Genomic DNA, 26395 nt, shown 5'->3' on the forward strand with positions numbered 1-26395 from the left:
AAACTCCAGTTAAATTAACCGCTTGGTATGCACACAGGTGATATATCACGAAACGCTCTAGGTCAGCCTAAAACTTACTTACTCTTTATTTGTAGCACGTTTTATGTTTAGGATTGGTCGAAAACTGATTTTTACCCTCAATATTCGTAACTAAAAGCACATAAAATGTCTCATATATCTAATATTTGTATGTTTATAGGTGTCATTTCGGATAAAGGAAAGAGAAAAAGAGAAAGATTTATTTCTAAAAATACAACGTATTCTGTGTTTAAAATCTTTTAACGCGGTTAATCCCGTCGATAAAAATAAATTTCTGTTATTTGGAGGAGCCGTACTACTCGAGAGATATGCAAAATATCTCGTCTATAAATGTAAGAAGAAATGTAAGAATCTGTATTGAAAGTGTTAAAGTAAGTAAGTGTCAGCTCTAAACGTGAACGTTTAGAGAAACGTCTGAAGCACGATAGAACCACGATCGACGATCCTCTCTTAGCAGTACGTTGTCGAATAACAACAAATTAGCCGACTTTGGTAAAGTACCAGCGTCTTAACCTAACCCCAAGAACAATCTTGACTACAAACCGGTGCAATTATTTAGCATACTCTTCGACAGCCTTGTAATTATGCAGAGCCGCGGGAATTTCGCGACGGACCGAAACTTCCTGATTAATAATAATCGTAATTAGCGATGATGAACTTGCGACCCAGTTATACTCGGCTTCCTGTCACGCCTAAGACTTTGCATTATTTTTCGAATTGGACGATCCATTGGTGCGATTCGCGCGATTTTCTCTTGCGTTTGACGTGGAACGTCAAGATCGATAGGACTTTTAGCGTGGAAACAATAAGAGGAGTTAATGCTGACCAGCCAACGAAAAATAAAATCATAATTTTTAAATAAAAATTTATCATCCTGGACTGGTTTTTTTATTTCCTTCCATCTGACCCTGGTGTTTTTGTTTCTCCTCTGATTTTCTTTTTTAATCCGTTTACGGCCGATTAATTCAGTTAAATTTTATTCTTTCTAATTAAATTTCATTGGGTTGCACGATTAAGACACGGCCAATGACAGAATATTTAAATGCAACTAACGACACACAACTTCCATATTATAGCATATAGAATCTATTAGTTATATAATAATTAAATAGTTTGACTCTGCTGTTGATACGATTATTTCGTTTTATCCGTTAATCATCTTTGTCGCAATTTTGAAATTGCTTAATTGATTAAATTATCTCGGCTGGAAAAACCTTTCTCTTTAATTCATTGAATTAATGAACGAATTATTTCCAAAGTTTCCAAGTGGGTTGCTGTTTAATTGTTCAAAGAATGAAAAGTAATCGCTTCGATGTCGCTTATCGTCGTCATCTTTGACCGCAGAACGTCGTTCGCACGGATTAAAACGCATATCGGTCGCTGCGCCGGTTTCTATTCAGCTAACTAATCGGGCCTTGATCGTTTATTACGCAGCATCTATGCGCCGTTTGCTCCAGATCGTCTGACGTGTCGCGATCTAGGTCGTCAAGAGCATCGCGTAGATCTTTTAATCGCCACTTTGCGGAAAAACACGCTCGATCTCAGCGAAACGAAACGAAACGGCTGGAGGGAAGGATTCGACGATATCGGTTGATCGGAACGTTGGTTACGCGAATCCGTAAATTGCGTACGACCGCTTCAGTTTGCTTATGCACATGTCGCGACATTTTCGCGAGCGAGCTCTAACGTAAGCGAGATGTTTGCGCGTTAAAAATCTGTGCGACGCGACGTCGTGTCGTCACAATGCCGAATTGGCTCGAACCGCTCGAACCGCTCGAACCGCTCGAACCGCTGGAATCGCTCGAATTGTAAATGCCGACAATGAGTAAACGACGGTGTATAAATTCGGCAATTAACGATTAAGTATTTCGATAGGAAGGCCTGCGAAATGTCCAATGTCTTCAAGGGCGAATTTATCAAGTCCATAAAGAAACAATTAGTTTTAACTTTTCACTTATTGGATATTGAAATACATGTATAAATGTTATTAAGCGAGACGGACAATATTTTTTTAAATGATCGAGAATTATATTTATCATCGTTTTCTAACCATAACGTAGTATAGAACATTCGCTCTGTTTAATCGTTCAGTACGAAATATATTGAATTTTATATTTTATATCATATAATGGTTTTTCCACTTTTTTCAAAAAGTTCCGTTTCGGAAAAGGAGACGAATCAGATGACGAATTGAGACGATTCAACGATCGACTTTTTTATCCATTGATTCGTGTTATTTATTTAGAGAGAAATGGTAAGAAAGGCTTGATGAAATGGCGGAATAAATAAGCTGTGATTGTATTAAAACATAGTCTGGATTACTTGCGGAACCCGAACGAAGAAAAACAACCAAGATTAACTATTAAATATAAGACGGAATTTTCGTCCAAGTATTTGATTAAAAACATGCACTCGACGCGCTACTAAACTTTAACTGTGACCAACGTTTTTTTCGCGGCTCTACGTTACATATATATTCTTCTTGTATATTTTTTCTTTCTCACTATTCTGATCATGAGATCACTTAACCGTTCGATGAATTTTCATATTTTCGTTGAAACGTTGTTGTTCTTTTTAGTGAAACGTGCACACACACAAACCACATGCAATACTAGCAATTTATGTGATAATCTCTCTCCATATAGTATAATTAGAAAAATGATGTCAGCCTTATCTATGCTTTTCACTTTATTCGGCAAATTTATTCGAATTTCTTTATCTTCTCTAAAAAAAGAATCATTATAAATAAATCTTACGATCCATTCACAAGCATCATCGGCAGAGTCAGTCCCATGCCACTTTCATTCATCGCATTTTATTCGTCGTTCAACATGAAACACCGCTGTTATTTGATCTGGAAAACAGGTATTGCACGAACGAGTGAATAACGAGTAAAACCGAGCCACCGATCGGACAAATCAACATTAGTTGTTACTGCGACACACTTTTACGTTTAAATATAAACGTTACTTGCATTGAGAATTTCGTTTTCAAACACCAAAAGTAAATTTTCAATTTTCTTCGTCGCACATCCATTTCGAACTAGTCGATTTTAAAGAAAATCCACTTTACACCAACTTAGTAAAAATGAGTTCTAAGTGAAGAAGAAGGAACGTCGAGCAATTGTTTACTTGGTGTAACTAGGCACAGGAATTATCCTAGAGCTTCCAAGTCGTCGATCGTGAAGTAATTCGCGACTGTTCGTGGAAAAGAATCGACAGCTTTACTTTCAACGATACACTCGTTCTCGATACACGCTGTTCCCGAGTTTTGAAATGCTCGGGAATCGCCACGAAGCGATAAACCGAGAAACCGTGCTTCTCGCGTAACACCAGATACTGTCCTAAAATCCTCGATCGATCGGCAAAGATTATTATCAAGATGTATAAAAAATACATTAATATTTACTACAATCTGCAGGTTTCTACGTAGGTATTTGATATTCACCAGGACGAAAGGCTATGAGAAGATAAAGATGAGAATAAAAGAAATGTTACTTGTTATACGACGCGATGTATATTGTTAGAAACATTCCGATTTCTAGTTAGAAACTGATCGATGGATTTATTACTCGACGAAGCTCCGTTTTGGTGGAAGATCGCGGAACAACTAAAGATTCGCTCTCGGAAAGCTTTGCCTCTGATGTAACGCGATACATCTATACTACACACCATCAACCATGGAACTTGGATCAACGCAATGTGAATCGTGAAAAACTGATGTACTTATCGTGGAGATTAGTACCGTAATTTTACATATCCGCCATTGATTTCTTAATAAGCTAATCCGACATACGAAAAGCTTTAGTATTCGTATCGAATTTGCGAATCTTCCCCTAATCTTCGTATTACAAAACTTTGTTAAACCGCTGATCATTGCTGCTAGATGTATCGTCTCTATCTTCGAATACGAATTAATCTATTAATCTTTACATTGCGACGAATCCTCCAAAGATTTTGACAATGAATAATAGTAGATGATAGTGGGCGATGTTTTATGCTTTAGTAAGAAATCTTTTAGCCAATAAAGTTTAAAATTGACAAAGATAAGGTAATTTTGATCAAGTCGCTCCATTTTCGTTCTTGCAAACGCATATGTAACATAATGTATTTTTAATAGGACTTTGATGTTGCATTAAGAGGCGAAAAGATTGCTAAATGAATTATGTTTGTGATATTGGCGATTAGTATAACGATTGGCTGATTATCTTTTCTATCAACGAATTAAAGGTGAGGAATTTTTACATCTAGTGAATAACTGAATAACCGAATCCATCTTGTCAGTCGTGGGAACGGAAAGTTGATCAAAATTTCACACGAATCTTGATGTTGATTTACCTTGATTTCTATCATTTTCCAAACTGTAAATCTACAAAGTTTTAGCAAGATAACGCGAATCTTCCTATATTTAATGCACCTCGTTTTATCCACTTTCCATCGATGCAAAAACCATCAATATCCACGCAGTCGTACGATCGTAGAAAATGTAAGAATCGATCCACTTCACCACGGCAAATATATACCCACTAAAAAACTAATCACTCGTTAGAGACACACTGCGTCTATCTCGAACACGGATTGTTGCTCGCGTCGATTCATCTTCCATAAATTTCCTCATTGTGTATTTTCTGGAAGATTGGAATCTCTACTTTCGAAGTAATAGTCCATACACTTTCTCCAAAGAGCGAACAATTACATAAAACCGATATACCTACGTAAAACGGATTCGCCACGATTGTTACAACCAAGTTTCTATACCAGCATCTAGATTTCTTTAACGTAACTCATTTTTACAAGAGTAATCCATCTTCTACGATTAACGCGATCAACGATCGAGAACTTTTACCTTCAGCTCTATATTATCCTTAGGAAAAACGTAATCAGCCTGAAACGAATTTTCACACCAAGCCAACACGATTCTCCGATCTGTGCACCGTAGTGTCCCTTAGTTTCCACCGTGCGCTGACGCGATCGGTCACAAAAAACTGATCCGAATTGATCAATCCGCTGAAATTCGTCAGGATGTTGAAAATCTCACCGAAAAACTTCACCGACTGTTCCCCGACGTCGTCGTTTCGTTGTGTTCGACGTTTAGACGAGTGCGTTGGAGACGTCTACGAAAGAGCACCGAGCGTAAATCTGGTCCGCGGATCGGATTCCAAACAGGTCCGTCCGAGTTTAAACGACAGAGTCAAAGAGAGACAAGTCGCACGCGAATCCGGAGGTGAACCGCGGCTAATACTCGTGGACCGTCCACTAGCAGGATCGCCCAGTAATATCTGTGACTTTGGCCGGGAAAGAAGGCTTGTCTATTTTAACGGGTCAGAGAGACAGAGAGAGAGAGAGAGAGAGAGAGAGGATCGCGCGCGCGCGCGCGCGCGCGTGCACTGTCTAGCCTCGCAAAGGTCTGCGAGGTAGAATGAGACACAAGAAGATACAAAGAGGAGACGAGACAAAAGGCCACGCACATAGGCAGCCGCTCTTACGCTCGTTCTTTATTTCGTCGAGCAGAGCCGAGAAGAGAAAGAGAAGAGAAAGAGAAGAGAAAGGCAAGAGAAAGGCAAGAGGAAGAGAAGAAAAAGAGAAGAGAGAGCGAGGAGAGGAGACGAGGAATTGAGAAGCAGAGAAGGAGGCGGCACAATTTATTTGCGGACCCGTGCAGCACTGTGTCAGCGTGCGATGGCTAGAACTAGTTTTCTTCCTCCTCTTTTTCTCGTTTCATCTCGCTCGCCGTTCTTTGCTTCTCGTCTTCGTCGACGATGCAATGGACATTGTCATTGCCATTGCACCATAAATTGGTTTAGCTCGCGTAAGAAAACGACCGTGCAGATTATAATTTTCCTCCAGTCAAAGCTTTCCTTTCCTCTTGATTAGGTGTCATGCTTCGAACGATCGGTCACTTACCTTCGAACAAAGATCTCTGGCTTGTGGCTAATCACTTTTTTTTTTTTTGTTTTTTTGGTTGTCGTTCTTAAAGATTATATTGCATTATTACTTTTTCTACAGTTTCACCGACAAAAAGTTGCAGGTGATTAAAAGAATTAACGGATAAAGTCGCGAAATCCCACCCTCCCCTCCTCCCAGTGGCCAATCGGCACGAAATTTGTGAGGGTTGATGGAACTAGAGAGAACGAAATAAAATTTGAACCTCAGGTACTAGTTAATTTCCGAGATATTAGTAAAAAATTTTTAGCGTTATACGTCGAATTCTGCCTATACCCGCTATAGTTAATAGTTATCTCGGCGACTCGTCGAATAGCCAGTGATACGTAATAATACAATAACGATATCGACCTCAGTACTTGTAGGATATTCCGCGTAAAACAGGTTACTGTAACTTTGGTCGCCCAAACAAACGCACGTTTCATGTTCCATTTAAACATTCTCTAAAGTGATTAAGCAATCAAATGCTTGATCATTTTGCGGCCGGCTAACCCAATCCAGCTTGAAAACTGAGGCCGATCGCCGGTTACGTGTTTTATTATCTGTATAAATATAAATATATACATGTATATATAACATATGCATACGGTATATCGTAAACTAACATTTTTCGGCCACCGAAATTAAAACGTAACGTAGCTTAGAAAGAAGCGGTCTAATTGTAGGTGCGCTATAGCTACTGAAGCCGATATCGCCACTGCGTCATCAGTCATCGGTTGTTTGACAATCGACAACTACTACAGCGAGGACGGTTTAATTAGGAATTCGATATATGCTATCGAAATATTTTTTTTATTAATATCTGAGGAAAACTAATAAACACTCGAAGCTTGAATTTTTTATTTGTAGCCTACTGCCACCTTTCCCTTGCCATGCTCCCCGCGACTCTCAAAATTTCATATCGGATCGTCTCGGAATTATAGCCGAATCAACAAATTTGTATCGCACGATCTCTAGTTACGTGAAATGTTTGCTGCCCGATCGTTTCAAGGAAATGCAGAAAATCTACTGCTAATCGTAAATAGTATTTATCCGTAATCCTAGTAATACATTACACGTAACGCGACAATGATCTTTTATAGTACTATCGCGGAATGGAAGAAAAGCAAGATAAGAGAACGATTGAAAGAAATATATAACAATATCGATGAATTCCTTAACGGTGTTCTACTTAATTGATTTACATTTTCGACTTTTAAATCTATCATTATTGTACATGTACATACTTACGTATATTACGTGTAACATGCAAGAAAATCGAATGAAACGAATAACTGGAGGGTAATATTTGTATACATGATGTGTCAAATCAATAAAAACTAGGATATTTATCATAAATATAAATGTAAATGGCTAATAATTGATCAAAAACTCGTTCCTTACTATACTTCGATGGTAGGGTACTTGTACCCTATTTTAATAGTACATTACGGATAAATAAGAATAGCCTACATTTTAACTGACTTTCTAATTCCGGAAACGTAGTATAAAATATATAATGATTGAAGAAAAATATTGTAATTCGGAGATACTAAGGTCATTTTCTCAATACTCGTACAAATTTTAAATGAATTGTCAAGTTGTAAGTCCTCGAATGCTTATCGTCAAACAACTTTCCAAATACTCTTTGATATCTTAATCTCGATATTTTATCGTCTCGAACGTCGTTCAACTTCTTCGCATTTTCTCACCTAATAATACCCTAATAACTCTGAAATAATAAGAAGGAAGGAAATCAAGTTAAATTAAGATACCATTTAGTCCCGATACATACCATACTACTACCTATTAAATACATTGGATCTATCGTCGACTAGACGCAACAATTTTTTAATGGAATTCTCTGTATACGCTTTTCTATGGCTCTAACGCGGCCGAATCTCTCAAAATTTCAATTCATATCGTCACATTCGTACCATCGATTATCGTTTCACGAAACGATTAACGTCGGTAAAAAATGTCTCGTGTACAAGATAAAGCAACAAAACGTCTGCAAAACTTACGTTCTCTATAAACGAATCCCACAACCATCGTGACTCGTCCAGCAAGCTTCCTACCGCTAGGAAAATTTCTTTTCAACCTGCTCGATCCTTTGTCGCAGACACGTTGTATCACGGAACAAGAAGACTCTTTGGCTCAGGTTCGTTTCGCCATGACGATTACCGTAAAAACCCGCGATTATCTGTATACGCGGAGATATTGAACGATAAGGAAACGATAATGACGACGATTAATTTCCGAAGGAAGGCGAAGGAGGTGTCGTATCGAGCTCAGTTAGTAGCCTCGATGCGATGCAACGTGTGCGTTATGCGCGTGCAACGAGAGCCTACAGAAGAATAAGACGCATGGGATCCGTTGGATCAGAACCTAAATTAGGATCAAGCGTAACACGTACATCGACTGGTTTTCGCACGTGCACGTTCCCCTCTAATCCGTGTACCGAGATCACGTTTGCTCGACGAAACGTGAAAACAGATGCATATTCATGAATCGCCGGTGAATGTACCATGCACACGCTACAAATCCCGGTCTCTCTTCCTCACGCTGCATCGCATCGGTGCTTGATATACAGATGTATGCGGTATACGAGACCCACAACACTTGCCCCTGTGGTCTCGCGTCGACCATAGCTACCGATGGCATCGAGAATCGAGAAACACGAGCATCTAAGAATCTAATCCTAAACCCGATCATCGTTGTGTACGATCGTTGATGATCGACTGTCTATGCCTATGTGTACACACGTCTAATATAACGTATAGGATTTGTTTCCTATTCCTGACGCTGTTTATGGTATAATGTATGCGCGGTATTTGCTTCTTGACTATTCTTTACTCGAGAAATATAATCGATATTGTCGACGGGTCGCTCTTTAATGAATTACTTACTTCGTAAAGTCAATGGTCTTCGTAAAATCGCTATGTCGTTGGATATCGCGGACTAAAGTTGAAATTCAGAATAATCAAACATTTGAAACATTTGAAAAAATGCAATCGATATGTATTGAACAAATCTAACGTGACGAGTTTCATTTTTTTATCGTTATTCTATGAACAACGTCCCTCTGTGACAAAGGAAAAAGAAAGAAAAGGAGCAGATAAAAGAAAAAAGAAAATAAAAAAGGGAGAAAGAAGAGGAAACTATTCCGCCGAAATTTCATCTTTCCAACCGTAAGACAGGCACTTTTACATGCCAGGAGTGCGTACCCTATATTTTTCCGTGTCCTGTTTTCACCGAGGAGATCCAGCAGGAGAGCGTAACTGACAAAACGGCTGGATCTCGCACATACAATGTCAACAGAGCAGAAAGGAGAAAGGCCAGAGAACGCGTAGAATTTAATCGTACTTCGATCTAGCGCACGTTCTTACCTTTCCTTGTTCACCCTCGCCTTACTCCCTTTCTTTTTCCAGACAACGACAAAGTCGTTTAATCTGCTCGAGCATCGCCGGCTGCGGGCATTTACGCGACACACCATAGAATTATTTCAACGAACCAGCCGGTCTAGCTGGAAATTTAACGAGAGTACGCTTTTCATCAGGAATTCCCTGGCAAAACCGTGGATTTATTATTGACCGAGTTCGCAGTATTCAGCTCGTCTAACCAAGAGGGTGCAATTTCTCCCCTTCTCCAACGTTCTTCTGTTTATGGCTATGGTAATTGTTCTACGAGAGTATTTATTTCTCGCGAAATGCGAGCTTGCGATGTTTCGCCGAGAAGACACTCGATTCTTTCTCGATCTAAGTATTGTCGTAACTGGTAAACACGAAACGGAGCACCTGTTCGAGACGTTGCGTTGACGATAATCTATCGGAGTAGCTGGGTGTAATACGCGACGAATTACGAAATGAGATATAGTTTGTTTCTTAGAGAGACTAAGCTCTTATATTATATATAAGTCTTAAGAAAGATCATTCGTCGTCACTCTTCGTATGATCTTTCGGCTCAGGTACCTTTCACCTTCCGATTGGGCCAGCTTCATTGTTCGATCCTTTACCAAAAAGTAACCAGAAAAATAAAACTTTTCCGAAAAATGTGTCTACACGATAACGTAATGATATTTTTAAAAAAGGCTGTTCTATCGTGACACGATTGTATTTTGTTTCTCACGATTTTATTCTCGTGAGTAATTGATACGATTCAAGATGAAATTCTTCGTTTTTACGTTTGTTCTTGTTTCGTTGTCAAATTGTTGTTCGAGTTGATTTATGGTAAAAACATTTAAAATACGTAGAAAAGGAATGCGTATAATGTACAAAATTCTAATGTAATAAATCAGGTGGAAAAGAAAAGTTGTTGCTACATTCGACGACTTGACGCGATGGTAAAAAGTGTATTAAAAGTTTGTTAATCGATAATAACTGTGACTTCGTTGACGCCTTTTTCTCTTAAACCCGTTAACGTTTGTAACCCGTGGACAGATCCGGCGGATATATTTTTCAGATGCGAAAGACCATGCCAGAACATGACAGACACTCCACGATTTCAACCGGGAACAAATCAACTCGCATTAAACACAATTACCCAGCGACAGATGACGTAGGGTATATACCGTGTTAGTTGCTACTACTAGCTATCCGGCGAATTGATCAAACTGCCTTTACTTGAAGAATATCTACCCGTCACCAGTCCTACGTGATCGAACATAACAATTCCGATAAGTAGCACTCGTTATAATAATAAAATAAAAGCGTCGGATATTCTGAGGCCATTTTATTACGTTCAATTTGCGATTCAAAAGAGAAAGAAAGAAAGAAAGAAATTTACATCACCGTTTTATGATAATATAAAGTCTCAAATTGCTGCCTAAATTACGTCGAATAGATAATAGTGTGTACATTTCGTTAATAATTTATTCGATGGAGTATTAAAAGGCCGAGAAAACGAATCTGTATTATACGAATAATAATAGGCAAGTTAATAGTAGTAATGTCTGTGACTTGTTCGCCCTTTATATACAATATATGCATACCGTGTTATAATTACAGTTACAAAAGTTATCAACATTCGTGTCAATAGTTATATTAATTATTTTAATTACCCTTAGAATATATGCACTTATATTCTCATTGTTATAAGAATATCTTTCATGCGTAGAATACCGTTCGACATTTAGATAAATATACCTTCAAGATAGTGCGGAAATTTTACAGGGCACTTGAAAATATTTCAAAACATCTCAAACCTCTGATAGACCTCCGTCTCTAATAAATACGCGTATTATGTATTACGTGTTCTATTTAAATTATGCGTGACCACACCATTTTCTATTAAATTCGCGTGCAACATGTGCATATAGTAAAAAGCAACGTAACGACATGTCATAGTTACCGCTATCAATTACACGCAGAGAGCAATCGAAATGAAAAGCCGCATGTTCGATGCAACGCGACGCGTTCCGTGTAATTTTTAAACAACGTAAACAAACTTACGACTTTGACTTCTCGAGGCTTTAACACGTTCACTGCTGATCGGATCGGATCACGGCACATATGTATGTACGTATGTAGTTTTCCTAGAGAAAACCTATAGTTTGAGTTTGACATCGAAATTAATATGTGCTTTTGATACGCGTACCAACGGAAATATGAGACTTACGCGACGAACATGTTAATATCGTCGCATTCGATACCGACCTACGTATATGTAAGTAAGTATGTAACTCTTTGTTTGAAGCGTGCGAACGCGAACTAAAAAAACTCGCGACACGGGCAGCTGTTCGGATTACATTGGGCTCGCCCCTGGCGCGTGGACGGTTTATTGACACACTCTCCAGGCGACCGCGTATTATTACCAGTGTCGTGCATCCGCCGCGTAACGTTTTTCGAGAAAGGAAACGATTGTCCTAGCATCAGGACGAATCTCGACTCTATGGACTAGAAGAGGAAGAAAATCAACAATGCTTCCACCTCTCGTGCCTTTATTTCCACTCTTCGTGCGGTTCTTCTTTCACTTTCGGGCAACATCGGGCAACGTTAGTCCTTTCAGATGCAGTTTCAAAAATGTGTACCATATTCCTACGAAAGACGATACGATATGCAATTTCCATTTATAGATTCGAACGCGAGCAACAAATTTCGTTAGTTTCGTATGAAAGATGGAATCTTTGAAATTAGAACGATGCGATCTTGATGAGTCGAACGAAAGGTGAAGTTGTAAACGCGTTTACCGGGCGCAATTACCCTTCCTTCATTTATAAGTGACACTCGCTGAGCGTGATGTTTGTCGAAAGGTATATTACCCACGTTTCAGAAGGATGCCCGTTGTAATCGTCGATCGTAATGAAACGGGCACCTGTAGCAATGTGACACGCAATGTGGAGAAGAAAGAAAGAAAGAAAGAAAGGAGAAAGAGAAACGATAGAAGAAGCGTGCTAACGCATATGCTTTTGACGTTTCGCGTCCGGTAGCGTCCGTGAACGATTGCACTGCTAATATTTAGATTAACGCGGCAGTGACTATAGCGGCGTTCGAGGATGTTAAGCTGTGAGAAATTCTTGTGATACGCACGTAAACGAGTAAGAATTTGACTGACAAGGGAGAAAAAGAAGAACGGCGACGACGGCCGGGTTCCGTCGTTGTTGCAGAACGTCCTATACTTACATACTTACATACGTTCTCTTTGATCGTAGGTCATAGTACTTACACAGTATATCACTCACCTGCATGCTTCTCCGACTTCGGCGTGGAGGCCATCGCTAGCCGATAGTATGTCCTCTCGAGCCACGACACTATCTCACCATTTCTACGAATGATCGCATCGTAAACTACACACCAGTAACTGCCGCGGCGTTTTCAGTCTAATGTAAACCCGACGTGCACCGCTACATCTTCGTTTGTCGGCCATGTTTCGGGGCGCGAGCGCGCGAACCGCCATCGCGCGGTCACGATTCGAACACAACCACCATCCACAGCAATATGGCCGGCCGACTGTCATTCGGGTGACATTTCACTCTATTTTCGATCTCGGAAGGATGTTTTCGAACGACTGATTTTTACAAGCGCAGCATGTTCTGCGACTGCACTCGCGCGAGAATAGAAACCGCGACACTGGTTAACCCGTTGCGACGATTCGCTTCATAAGTATCGCCGTGTGAAAATTAATCGGAGGAGTGGCGGCGCAACGACTGACTCTGCTACGTTGGTACAGTGGCTCGCAAAAATCATCGTCCACCGCACCGATGTGATCGAATACAGTCTGTAGCAAAATATATTTCAATGGCTTCACGGTTTAACCGTGATGAGGAGTGAGTACCGAGCAACCAACGAGAATGTATAACGAGACATTGCGTGCATTTCCGATAACTTGATCGATCATTTGTTAAGAAAATAAAGCGAGTTAGGCGAAAACCATATTTCCTGTTTATGCCTCTCGAAGATTGGTAGAAAGTTATTATTCGCATAAACCCGTGTAAAACCTCTGATGTCAACAAATTGGGAACAAGTATACGGGTTTATTTTTGCCGATGTTAAAGTAAAATGGGGAACTCTGGCTTGAAGCAGCATTACGAAACTGCAAAGAAAACCGGAACGTTAAAATTGTCAGAGAGGAAACTCGACGAATTTCCACAAAATCTACTAGCTTTGTCGCCACTGTTACGAACATTGGATCTATCGGAGAACAAATTTGGTCATATTCCCGATGAAATTGGGAATTTCACATTATTAAAGCAGTTGAATCTTAATCATAACAGATTGACCACTTTGCCCGAAGCACTTGGAGCATTGACCAAGTTAGAATGTTTAAACGCAAGTTCGAACCAAATAAAAAGTATCCCTTGGTCTTTATCTAAATTAGTACGTTTGAAACAGGTCAACTTATCTGACAATCGTATAACCGAATTTCCCCCCATGTTTTGCGAGTTGAAATTTCTGGACGTATTGGATTTATCGAAGAATCGAATTACCGTAATTCCCGACGCGGCTGCGGCATTACATGTGGTTGAACTTAACCTCAATCAAAATCAAATATCGACTATATCTGACAAATTGGCGGAATGTTCGCGCCTAAAAACTTTAAGACTCGAAGAAAATTGTCTACAACTGAGCGCGATACCTACCAAAATTTTGAAAGATTCCAAGATTTCCGTTCTCTCTGTCGAAGGAAATTTATTCGAAATGAAACAGTTCGCTAATCTCGATGGTTATGATAACTACATGGAAAGGTATACTGCGGTAAAAAAGAAACTGTTTTGAGAGTTATTCTATAGGATATTTATTACGAAATTTGTTATAGATAATAATAATAATAATTACATAATTATGTTATGACGTTGAAAACAAGCCGCATCGTGTTCGTGTAATTCTACTATACTCGATATCTGCGATAAAGTAATCATAAAAATAAAATTCTTAAATTATTCGTGAGATAAGAACGTTTTTAATAAATTGATGAATGCTTCTACGGAAAAGCATTTTTATACTTAACAAAAAAGAGAGAGAGAGAGAAATGCATTCATTAGTAATTCAATAACTCATTAGATGATGAGCTTGATATACGATATAAAAATTATATACACAAAATAATGTACATACATATAAACCCACTGATCTGGTATAACATTCGGGATTTCAGTTTTTATTACATGGATTATAAAACGATGTCATGATATATATTTCGTGTTGCGGTATAGTTCTTACAGAAATGATCATATATACGCATAATTTATGAAACGTTAGTAGAACATATAATAATAATAATAATATATTTTGCGAAAAATTCTTGCATTTCTTTCTTTTTCTTTTTTCATGTTTCAAAGAAGCAAAAACACCATTTTTAATTCCAAAATGTTCCCCATTTTTTAAAATATCTATACATATTTCTATACGCTGCTAACTAAACCTTATAGATACAATCAAAGATATGTTTGAAGCAGACATTTCTGAAATTATTATAACCAGTTATAATATGTAAATGTACACAAAACTTTGTTATTGTGTATATGATATTGCGTATGTGTAATCTAATTATTTCATAAACTAAGTTTCGTAAAAATAAATTGTGCTCTTATTTTGAACTTGTAATTTTTACTACGTTTCCTAATCAATTTTTGTCGCGTATAATTATAGTATTTACAAGTATAAATATGCAGACAAAATTATTTTACTATTGCGAGTGAAAAACAAATGATGTTCTGCATCCCAAAATGGCGTGTCTGGTCTTTGCTTTCTGAACAGGAAGAGCTGCTGAAATTAAATAAAAAAAAAAAAAAAAAAATCGGCAGGTGAGTTACGGGCAGAAAAAAAGTTACTTACATGCTTCAACTTCCAAGTTAGCAACCCTTCACTTGCGAATACGTGAGTAGCTTAAGTATTACTTCGTTAGGCATAAGAGATTCGTATTCCAGTCTTCTGCCGATTGGACAATTACAGCTAATTTTAGAGCGCATTCAATATCCAATGATCAGCTAATATGTGAATAACCAATAGCCAAAATGTTATCTAGCTATTGCGGCGTTTATACTTCGTACAACTGTTTAAGATTAGAGTGGCAAAATCGTTATTTATACATAAATGTAATATAAAATTGATTTACAAATTAATATTTTGCATACAAGTTAATTACAAGAAGCTATTGAAATTATTATTTTTCAAAACTTGATAAAATCAGAAGCGACATATGAATATGTTGTTTTTTAAACAAATCGTTGCATTTATTAACTATCGTATTTCATTTAATAGTATTTTAAGGTCTGTTTTGGATTATTTAAAGTGTAACAAAATTTATACAGGTTTAGAGTATAGATGACGAGAATGTTGTGTATGAAAGATATACCACTCTAATTGTTGAAAGATTGCAAGATTTCTATATTCTATATATCGTTCCAATCCCGAAATCCTCTACATTTTAAATAATTACGGTATTTTCTTGTAATTATCATAATATAGCAGAGTCTTTAGCTACGCTGTCATCAATTGTTTATATTATACCTGTACCACAATAGAATGTCCAACTAACGACCATGGCCGTACATCAAGATTTGTATGCCCTGCGCCATGCTGTTCACGAATTTTTACACGTATACCAAAACACGAATGATATACGATGTATAATTTAGAACTTTTGTTAATAGTTCGTTTAGTTATTTTTTTTGTGCTTGGAAATAAATTCGGGGTTTGAGAGATTGTTCTATAAGAACATTTGTCGATCAAACAAACGTACAAAGGTTATAACTTAAGGCTATAGTATTCATGAAATAGAATTATGAAAAGCAGACTCGGAACGTTGACCAACTATCTCTGATCCTATTTGACGAGTTCCGAGAGAGCGGTGTTATACTTTGTAGGCAAAAGTGTAAATGTAAGTGTAAAGCGAAAAGAAATGGGCATCCCTGTTTCGTTAGACATCCCTACGGGGAGCACTGGCACCACGGTAGGTTAGTTGAGCAGCGTAGTCTCTAGCAAGTGTTTCCCCGAATATGGCGGACGGTGGTTATTCGAATTTTCAAGGGACACAATGAAAGTGCACCGAGTTCGCGGCGGTGATGTCCGTGTCTAAGGGCGTGTGGTGATCCTGAGGGTGGCCGACGTAGATACCCGGGCGCCGCCGTGATCGTAACGGTTGCATGCGTGCCGGCGTGTCGCCATCCTGACTTCACGGGATAGGGTTTTGCCGCGCCGCGATTCTGTGTCTGAGAGCGACCGACCGTGGCGGGGCCCCCATGCTTGTAAATGGCTGACGGGAATCGGAAAATGAGGGCCGAACGTCGCGCGTGATTCGACGGCCAAGACGCTGAGGTACGACATAGAGAAGGTGTTTGGAGATCGAACGATATTCGCACGGTCTTCTGTCCTATAAACACCACCACCGGTCCAAGCACCGCCCGGTGTTAGGAGATGTCCCGGGGGTTGTTCCTGTCTATCGTATCGCCAGTGTCTTTGTCAATTAATCGGTTTTAAGGTCTCTTCTGTTCCCTTAATCGGCAGAGAATCTGATTTCATTCGACATACTTGTCATCAACGATAAAAATGTTCTCGAAAGTGTAACCGCTCGTGCGCGACGTTTCGTCTTGTTTAGAACAGCATTTGTAGGTGCTCTCGTTCGTTAACGAGAGCGAGAGCGCGCGGACTGGTTTTTAATGAGATGCCGATCATATGGTCGTTATTTCTTTCGCAGGTATACGCGATACTTTTTTCATTCTTGTAACGTACTTATCGCCGCTTGTAATGGACACGTACATAAATGAATGATTTGGCGGACCATCTATTTTGCACATTTGCGTGGACCAAGCATTATGTGTACGTGCATGTAAGATTTGCATTCCTTTCGGATTTCAACAAACATTTTACAAGAAGATTGTATATTAACATGGCCTTTCATTCGAAATGTTAACCACTTTCCTAACGTGATTATCGTAATTTTACCTCGAAACATGTTCAATTTTACTTCTATAGGATGCTATTTATTTCATAAAAGGCTAATTTCCACATATATCGAGTTTGTTTTATAATTGTTTGATAACATTAAACAGCAATTTATAACGTAAATACATATGCGGTGTAGTATTGGTGTAACTAATAATATAGAAGCCTTATCATGTTGATGTTATTATTTACTATCAAATCATAACATGTTTCTTCTATAGTATCTGATCATTTTTTATGATCTGTACATCTTATACGGATAAACATTAATATCAGCTTCTTTTCAGAAATTAAACAATGTTAAATTTAAAATAATGCCTTTAAAATGTCTTTAATGAAATTCCCTTTGTAACATTTGAATCTAAAGTTAAATAACAGCTATTTCATTACATTATTTAGATATGATTCGATCGTTAATTTTATGTGTGTTAAGTTATATCGTTCTTGTTTCATGTGACCGTAGAAACAGGGTAGAAAATGTCAGAGCCAGAAGAAAGTCTGGCAGCGCCGGATAGCACTACGAGGGAACAGAAATTGGGTTTCTCTCATGGGGACGACGTTCTTCTTCAGCACAAAGATGGAAAATATTATCTTGGAACGGTTGTCGAGGTACATTTGTATAATATTTCTCAAACGTAGCTGATTTTCTATATTTTTCCAATAAAACATAATCACATTATGTTTTACTATCGGATTTAACATAGTGAGGATTTCAAAATAGCTAGATGAGACTACAGGTATTTAACATAGTTGAAAGAAACTCTATTAAACACTGTCTGTACAGGTGGATTTGGCAAGGGAGAAATGCCTTGTCAAATTTATGGACAACACCTCCGCATGGTCCTCTGTTAAGGAGTTGACAAAGCTATCGATGCCAGATTCTGATGTTATGTGCGTTCTTTGTAAAAAATCTCAGCCCAAGACTGATAACGACATTATTGTTTGCGACAAATGTGGTCGTGGTTATCACCAACTTTGTCATCAGGTAACAGGAAAAAATATATATTTGAATTGAATATATATTATTTATATATATATTTAAATATATATTTATTTATATATTTGAATATATATTTGACACGTTATGAGATAGATATTTCAAAGCGTATGTACTTGCAGCCTCAAATATTAAAAGAAGAAACTGCAGCCGAGGCGCATTGGATGTGTAAAAGATGTGTAGATAGTCAACCGCGTGCGCGTGAAGTTGTAGAACCGAAAACTTCTATGGTAAAGGCAAGTATCAGAAAAGTTTGCAGTGGTAGGGACCAACCTCAGCCGCCACCAGATGATATGACAAAGTTGCCGTACGATGTAAGTATCCAAGACAATCTTTTGTAATCTTAATTTCAATAGCAAATCCATAATAATAATAATAAGTGAACAATATTAGTCCTTTACTTATATCTTTAAATACATTATTTCGTTGAAAAATATATTAGAATACTGATAGAATCAATAGTTAATGTTTGTTACAGCCCAATATGTTAAATTGGGATGCGCATCATAGAGTAAATGCGGAACAAATTTATTGTTATTGCGGACTCAATGGCGAATGGTATACGCAAATGTTGCAATGTGCTCGTTGCAAGCAATGGTTTCATGAAAAATGTGTCAGTTGCTTAACTTATCCTTTATACAGTGGAGATAGGTAGGTGAAAACGATGAAATCTTGGTAAAAAGCTTTCTTTCCTTATTCCTATGGCGGCTTTAATAATTGACGTTATTTATAGGTTTTATGTGTTTGTTTGTTCAATGTGCAATTATGGCAAAGAATTCGTACGGCGACTGGAATTGAAATGGGTAGATCTGGTGCACCTGATGTTGTACAATTTAACTGTTTACAATGCTAAAAAGTATTATGATTTGGACACTGTTATCGTACCTTATGCCAATGATAATTGGAACACTTTGCAGCTTCCTCCACGGGTGAGATGTTTTATAGAATTTTTCGAACGTTAAGTTCAAGATGTTTTTACTTGGTTAAAAATGTGCACAAATTAGACACTTAAAAAATATATGCGTATGTATTTGTTATTGTTAGATCAGGGATGTCAGTGCTCAAATACGCAGAGAATCTATACTAGCAATATTGACAAATAATAGGAACAGATTCAAATGTGGCAGAGAAATAAAGAAACGTACTACGATATGGGGTCTTAGAGTTAGGTTACCACCACCGTGTCCAATTGTTAATCTTCCAGCAACTGGTGTAATAGATGATTCTGTGTTACGTAGATGCTGGGGTGCTAATAAAAGACTGCAATATCTTCCTCCGCCTACAGGGTTAGTTACCGCGATATTGTTGTTTAAAATACGTACTTTAATTGTTATTATTTTCTTCCTTTTTTTTCTTTCTTTCCTTCTTTTCCTGTTTTTAACGACCCTGAAAGAAATATCGTTTTGTTGCAGACCGATATCATTACCAGAAAGTACAAAACAATTAACTGCATTGAAACAAAGTACAGCAGAAAACTTGGAAATTCCAGTAAATCCATCGGACGTGGTAATGCGTGGAACAATTTATCAGAACTCGGAAGCAGAACAAAGTTCATGTCCGAGTCCAAGCCCACCGAGTCAATCGACGCAGTCCCTGAGGGAAAGGTAGGGCTCTGATTCACTGTATCGGCGAAACGTAACAACGTGTTTCCTAAAACACTTTTGATCGTTGTTATCTGTTTATTTGTTATAGGTATATCGGAGGTGGCTTTGTAAAGAAATCATTCCCGTTTCCCAAACTTAGTTTGCAAAGAAGGAGACGTTTAATGGCATTAGGAAGTTCTCGCGAAAGGATGTTACGTAAACACAAGAAAAGAGAAAAGAGCGACGGTGTTTTAAGCAAAGCTCAGGGCGTTCGAGAAGCTAGATATAGGAAAGCAAGGAAATTATTGAAGAATGCTATAGCTAAGGTAATAGATAAGAAAAAAACAGCAGCACCAGGTATAATTCGTACAATGGAGGTTCGTTCGATCCAATTGCTCGTTATATATTGCAGAGTAAATCCCGTAACTCGGAAACATCCGATCTACCACCGACACCTCCAACTTCAGTTTCTGGCCCACCTACGCCGCCAGCCACAACTTCGGGTATATCTGAACTATCTGTGCCTAGTTCTGTGGAATTGATGCATCCTTTACCACCATCTACGCCTGCGGATACAAGCGGGGATGAGACCAGTTCAAGAGGAACCTTGGACTCCTTTATTCCACCACCCAAAGACTTTGAAGGCAAGAATAATCCTTTTAGAAATTTGAGTGATTTATTGGGTACACCTGGCAATCATCTGACTCAAACAAATTCAAGTACCCCGTCACCGTACAATCAATGTCCAATTACATTACCTCTACCGCTTACTCCTGTTATATCTCAACCGCCGGTAGTGCGGCCAGCCAAAAGACAATTATCGGAAAAAGACATTATTATAGACAGAAACGGGCAAGTTAAACGTAGACGTCAACATCGGAGAGGACGTCCATCGCAACAGCAGATACAACAGCAGTATCAGCATACTGCCAGTAAAACGGCAACCATCTTACCGGCACGTAATAACGAAATTAAAAGTGAATTTGCAAGGAATTTAAGAAGTTCGTTTAACGGTGCCTCGAGCAGTGCTAGTAGTCAAATTGGAAATTGTGTCGATTATGCCTTAAACGGGAGGAGACTAAGACAACGTCAAAACAATGACAAATTACCGCCTCCAGATCCACAACCACAAAAGAAGGGTAGCGTACCTTCATCCCCAAAGTGTTCGCCTGTTAAACAAAGTGCGCCCGACATATCTCTGGATGATCTAAAATCATCGGTGAACATATATTTTGGAGCAGCTAATAGAATCGCTGCTGGTGAAAAGTTTGTCATCAGAGCAAAGAGGATAGGACCAAACGGTCAGACTCAATACCTAATCGAGTGGGAGGGACTTAATACTTAACAATAAATCATTTCTTTATGATTATAAAAATGCATTGCAATCGTATAAAATTTCCGTTAACGAATCGAGCAAGAGCGATGTTACATGGTTGCTCGATCAGTTTGAAATCTCTACGCGTAAAAGAGATGATTAGTGACAAATTGATGCAAGTCACATGCACTGCCATTCGTTACATATGTTTATGTAATAAGTATGTATTAATTGGTGTACGATGTGTGACTGTTCTTGCAAATGTAAATTTTATTTCATTCGATCAAGAAACTGCGAGTCTTACGAAGAGAAGCAGGTTGCAAACAATAGTAAATACAAATTCATTGCTGGACAATGAATTTGCATTGCCATTTGTATTTAAAGTAAAAGGCCGATTTATCGATTTGTTTCGTTTCATATACCGGGAAACACGAACGTTCTCGTTTTCGTTTAATTGAAATTCTACATTCAAAATGTACCGTCCATGATTACCTTCGATGCATAAAATTCAATTAACGTTTCTACATCTATTTTAATATAAAGCGAGGTAATAGGAGCACGCGCGAGGGAAACATTTACAAGAACAATCAGATACATTGCTCGATGAATTGTATATATTGTAGCATAGTAGTTTGACAGGAAAAAGTCGACGAATGTAAAGCAAATGTAAAAGGAGAAAGGAATCATTTGCGGCGGGTTTTGCATTCATTAGAAATTGGCCAATCGCTCGTTTTTATAAGTTGCGGAGCGTGCACCATGATCCCGACGAGAAAAAAAGGATGCGAATTGAAAAACTGACAGTTGTTCCTCTCACTTGAGCTAACATACTAGCGACCGTTAGCAGTTAGTGTGTTAAAAAGAGTAAATGAAGAAAATATGGAGTAAAAAGAAAAGTAGACATCCTGCAAAGGTTATTTTTCAATACAATCGTAGAGATAGACATCGGCTTCTGTAACTTGATCTTCTTGAACTGTTACGCCCATCGTTTACTCGTACGACAATATGACTAAAATCAAAATCATAACACGCGATCATACTGCCACAAAACACATCCGCCACGCTGCAGTTTGTCTTCTGCGTATAACTACGTATAACTATGCGTTCGACTTGTTGTAGTATTTGATAATTATATAGTGGCTGACATAACGGGGTGCAATTGCTCGTTGTACGAATTATCGTGAGCAACTTTTATTCTTTATATACGGTTCAAGATGATGAAGATGCAGTTCTAGCATTGCTCATTATTATACAAGACTAGGGGGAAAGAACTTACCTATTTCATAATAACGTACAATTTAAGGAGTCGTCGCATAGCTGATGAGTACGTAAGTGGTTGGCCAAAGTTATCTATGCGATAGATAACGTTGTAAATTTTCTCCATGCGTTTTTTCCGGGTTAGAGAAATCAATCTGAAGACTCGAGACGTAGCGAATCTTTATAAAAGTGTTGTTGTTACAGAAAAAAGTTAAAAGAAAGAAAAAAATGTAGGGCATGTGAAAGTATTCGTTCGCATGTAATAGAGACACGGGTAGGCAACATTTTTCCACCATTGAAGAAGAAGAAGAAGAAGAAGAAGAAGAAGAAGAAAGTTTTTGAAGTTTCGTAAGGTGAATTGAAAAGAAAACGCTGATACAACCTGGATTGATGCAATTAACAGTGAAGAATATTCGTACAAAATCGTTTGTATCAGGATTGTTTTGTCTCATTCGTGTTCCGATCGATAAACACAGGATCTGTGGTCAGAGAACTTACTGATCAGTAGCATACACGCATATCTATAAAGGAGGATTAAAACGTCGGACTAATTTCCAATTAAGTTCTTGTATCGAAAGAGCTGACTTAAAAGAAAAGAAAAGGAAAACAACAAAAAAGAAGTCGGAGAAATTGCATTTCCTATACGATTATCTTTAGTTGTACAAAATTCGAGTCTTTAATCTAGTTTTTAATTAGTCCTGACCGATTACGACGTTTTAGCAAGTAACAACGAAAAACTTTACTAAAGTCGTTCGGTAAACAGTCTTTCTTTAGACACTAAAGAGGAATCGAGAGAAAAAGATCATGTTTCACTATATCTAATCAAGCGAATCTACGTTTGTTCGTTCGAAGAATTTCGATATTTTGCGTAAAGTAAGAATCGTATAAATTTGGATACGAAATATACATCTGGATACGAAAAAATCGCGAGTCAGTCGTGTTTAAACAGATTTACCTAAGATAGGTATTTTTAAGTGCTATTTATTTAATCTACTGTACGTAACGATCATCTTTCTTTGCATTGTAATTCCTTTAGAGAGGTTTTGTAAAGTCGCGACCGATTGTATCGTTTGTACGAAGCTCGGCAAAGATGAGTTTTAGCGACGGCAATCTTGAATCAAGTCAAGGTATATACGATTTTCTGCCAATTACATACACGTTCGTTTTTTATACGTTGCTATATTGCTTTATCTTCTCCTCTTTTCTTTTCTTTTTCTTGTATTGGTTCTTTCTTTTCCTCAAAGAGAGACAGAGGGAGGAAGGGAGGGAGGGAGAGGGATAGAGCTATCTCTATAGATGTCTATAGATATCTCTATAGATAGAGAGAGATACAGAGAGAGAGAGAGAGAGAGAGAGAATTCATATTTTTATTGTCTTCTTCGTGCGTTAGGAAAATATGTGTTCAAGTGTGTTCAGACTGTAATCGTAATCGTATTATACACGCTACAAGATACAATTTTCGTAACAATTTTGTATAAAGGATACTCAAATAGCACGGATATCTTATTTCTAATTGTACAACCTTGCACGAAACGTTATACTCTCTAAAGGAAGCGTATATATAAGTATATGTTGGACGAAGACACTGCCAAACATCTCTAAGTTATAATTTAATAAACAACGTTAGACAATACTGCGCTATGATACGTCAACTTCTTAATTAAACGAACGTTGTTGCGTTTATAGTTTCTTTTGTTCTCCCGTTTTTTTCTTCTTCTTTTTTCTCTTTTTTCTTTTTTTTTCCCCTTTTCCAAGTTCACCGTCATGCGCGAGGAACCGGACACGAGCTGAACCTAAATACAACTTAAGCCGTTCTCGTGCACACGTAGAGCTGTTTATCTCTTTTTCCCCTTTTTCTTGCTTAGGCTATTAAAGAGAAAAGAAGACGCAAGTCATGTATACTCGTGGATTTTTCACACGAACGATCCGACTCGTGATCGAAATTTCATTTTCTTTTCTCTCTTCGATCAGCGTCATCGAAGTAGATCACGATCACTCGCGAGAAAAGGATTTAGGATCGGTGAACAAACGAATGTTGATCAAATTGATTAATTTGTTGCGGCCGTTGCGTTATCACGGTGTATCGTTAGACAATTTCTTCCGTTGCTCTTTCTCATTTTGTTAGGTTTGCGCGATCTATCTTGTAAGTTTTACGGAAGCGACAGTTTTTTGTACCAGTGTGATCCACTACGATCCGCTACGATCCGCTACGATCCGCTACGTTAAAATCACCTCAAGTGTGCCAATACGAGATCGAATCGACGAATGCGAAGAGGACAATTTTAAAAAGGATCGATCGTCGAAAGTGGTGTCATCGTTTTAACTGCTTTTGCAAGATCGAAAGTACAATTCTCCGATATCCACTGCGAAGCTTGGAAGAAAGCTGTAGTGTCGCCGAACAAATCAAATGAAATTTTGACGCATAATCTCCACTTTGACTTTTATTAGGAAAAATTGCATTGAAAATGAAATTTTATTAGGAAAATTCATTGAAACGAGGGATTTCGGCATAAGAATTGAAAGTTGGATTAAAATTCGCTTTCGTTTGGCGCATACGTCTGTTTGATCGGAGAGCCGCGGCACAAGACGAGCGAGCGGTTAGAAGGCGACGAAGCGACAGAAAGAAAACGTCAGAGAACTGCGATCAAAGTGCATTTACGTAGAAACAAGAATCGTCATCTCCTGTAGAAGAAGCAAGCGCGTCAGCCGCTTCAAGATGAATCGAAGAATCAAGGGAAGAAGACATAACAAACAACACGCGACATAACAAAGAAAAAGACTATCGAAAGTTGGACTTGGCGTTTCCACGGTGAAGCAACATAACGGAACGAAGATGTACTGCCAGTATCGATGTAAATATATTCCTTGCTATCCCCTTTCTGATACAACAATTGTCCCACCATGCCCCGTTTTTTAATGCAAATGCGCGAGGAATACTCATAGCCCTAATGTACGAAAAGGTTGCGTAAAGGTTTGTACGCGATTATAGAGGCGGGAAACCGTCGCGTCGAGGAGAAACGTGCCTCGTTCCTCTTACGATTGGACTCGCTTCCGGTGAATGTATCCGACGTGTGTCGTTTTCGTGTGCGTGGTTCCGTTAGACACCGCTCTTTCGCCGTAAAATGTATTCTTCTAACGCGAGAGAAGACGGATACGGTTGTATTTGTCAAACAGGCGATCACGATTATTTAAATATTTCGTTGCCGTGTTCAACGTTGTTCGAGACGAGAGATTAGTCGTTCGACGAATGATTTTTCAAACAATGATGCGATATTTCGAGAGTTTCGCGTCGTATAAGAACGGCGGGACGAGCGATTCGAATAACGTATCTCGTTTATTCTTAAGATTAGGAAAACAGTTACAATCGCGGCAAGGTATACAAGGAAGATGCATAGAATCTGCGAAATGCATAGAATTATCGCGAAAGTAGAATTTCGGTTCGAATAACGCAATTACCAAATTACTTTAGCTCAAATATGAGCTTAAATGTGACAAATGGGAGCATAATGTTATTTATATGGTGGATAGACCGCGGACGCTCCTTTACAGGAAGACGTTTCAAAGACCAGGCAAATCTCTAGTTACGTTCCGTTTACGTATTTAGTTATGTTACAGTTATTACGTGATACGTTAGCTATAAATTTGTATCGTAGTCCGTAGTATCGTAGAAGATTCATATCAGGATTAAATAGGTCGGCAATCTCTATATGTTGCTTCTCTCATATTGGATTTTTTTAGGATAGATTTCCCACGTTTGTTCGATTACATCGAGGCAGACTGTAATGGATGGCCGATGACCGCCTATTTGATAAATGCAATAAGATGTCTTTTCTCGACACGCGAGTAACGTTCGGTGAACATGATGCTTTTTTCTTTGTTCGATTCCGTATGCACGCATCGACAAC

General features: G+C 38.3%; 3 protein-coding genes across 5 annotated transcripts in view; 2 read left to right on the forward strand and 1 right to left on the reverse strand.

Moving 5' to 3' along the window:
- LOC117230443 (guanine nucleotide-releasing factor 2) overlaps positions 1-12766 on the reverse strand; it is a 57759-nt gene extending 44993 nt beyond the window's left edge. Inside the window, exon 1 of the mRNA XM_033487966.1 lies at positions 12640-12766. Coding sequence (XP_033343857.1) covers positions 12640-12673 — 34 coding nt within the window. The 5' untranslated portion in view covers positions 12674-12766. The remainder of the gene's footprint in view (positions 1-12639) is intronic.
- A 590-nt stretch (positions 12767-13356) lies between these two features.
- On the forward strand, positions 13357-14994 carry LOC117230475 (leucine-rich repeat-containing protein 57). Its single transcript, XM_033487998.1, has one exon. It carries the CDS (start codon positions 13457-13459, stop codon positions 14171-14173), a length of 717 nt encoding a protein of 238 aa, XP_033343889.1. The 5' UTR covers positions 13357-13456; the 3' UTR covers positions 14174-14994.
- A 1152-nt stretch (positions 14995-16146) lies between these two features.
- LOC117236346 (polycomb protein Pcl) lies at positions 16147-22636 on the forward strand. Of its 3 annotated transcripts, none has more exons than XM_033499407.1 (11): positions 16147-16714; positions 17094-17225; positions 17805-17950; positions 18126-18326; positions 18461-18652; positions 18817-18989; positions 19072-19267; positions 19383-19624; positions 19751-19942; positions 20031-20247; positions 20334-22636. In XM_033499407.1, exons 3-11 carry the CDS (start codon positions 17819-17821, stop codon positions 21264-21266), a joined length of 2478 nt encoding a protein of 825 aa, XP_033355298.1. In that variant the 5' UTR covers positions 16147-16714; positions 17094-17225; positions 17805-17818; the 3' UTR covers positions 21267-22636. The 3 variants fall into 3 exon arrangements, with proteins under 3 accessions (XP_033355298.1, XP_033355213.1, XP_033355127.1); XM_033499322.1 differs by having other exon boundaries at positions 17094-17215; XM_033499236.1 differs by lacking the exon at positions 17094-17225 and having other exon boundaries at positions 16148-16714.
- The last annotated feature ends 3759 nt before the right edge of the window (positions 22637-26395 follow it).

Source organism: Bombus vosnesenskii, unplaced genomic scaffold, assembly GCF_011952255.1.
Source record: "Bombus vosnesenskii isolate JDL3184/JDL3185 unplaced genomic scaffold, Bvos_JDL3184-5_v1.1 scf7180000013262, whole genome shotgun sequence".
Classification (NCBI taxonomy): Eukaryota; Metazoa; Arthropoda; class Insecta; order Hymenoptera; family Apidae; genus Bombus; species Bombus vosnesenskii.

Coding starts and splice junctions, on each gene's coding strand:
- LOC117230475 (XM_033487998.1), top strand. CDS start 13,457: ATGGGGAACTCTGGCTTGAAGCAGCATTACGAAACTGCAAAGAAAACC.
- LOC117236346 (XM_033499407.1), top strand. CDS start 17,819: ATGTCAGAGCCAGAAGAAAGTCTGGCAGCGCCGGATAGCACTACGAGG. Junction 19,625..19,750: donor TATCTTCCTCCGCCTACAGG/GTTAGTTACCGC, acceptor GTTTTGTTGCAG/ACCGATATCATTACCAGAAA. Junction 19,943..20,030: donor ACGCAGTCCCTGAGGGAAAG/GTAGGGCTCTGA, acceptor TATTTGTTATAG/GTATATCGGAGGTGGCTTTG.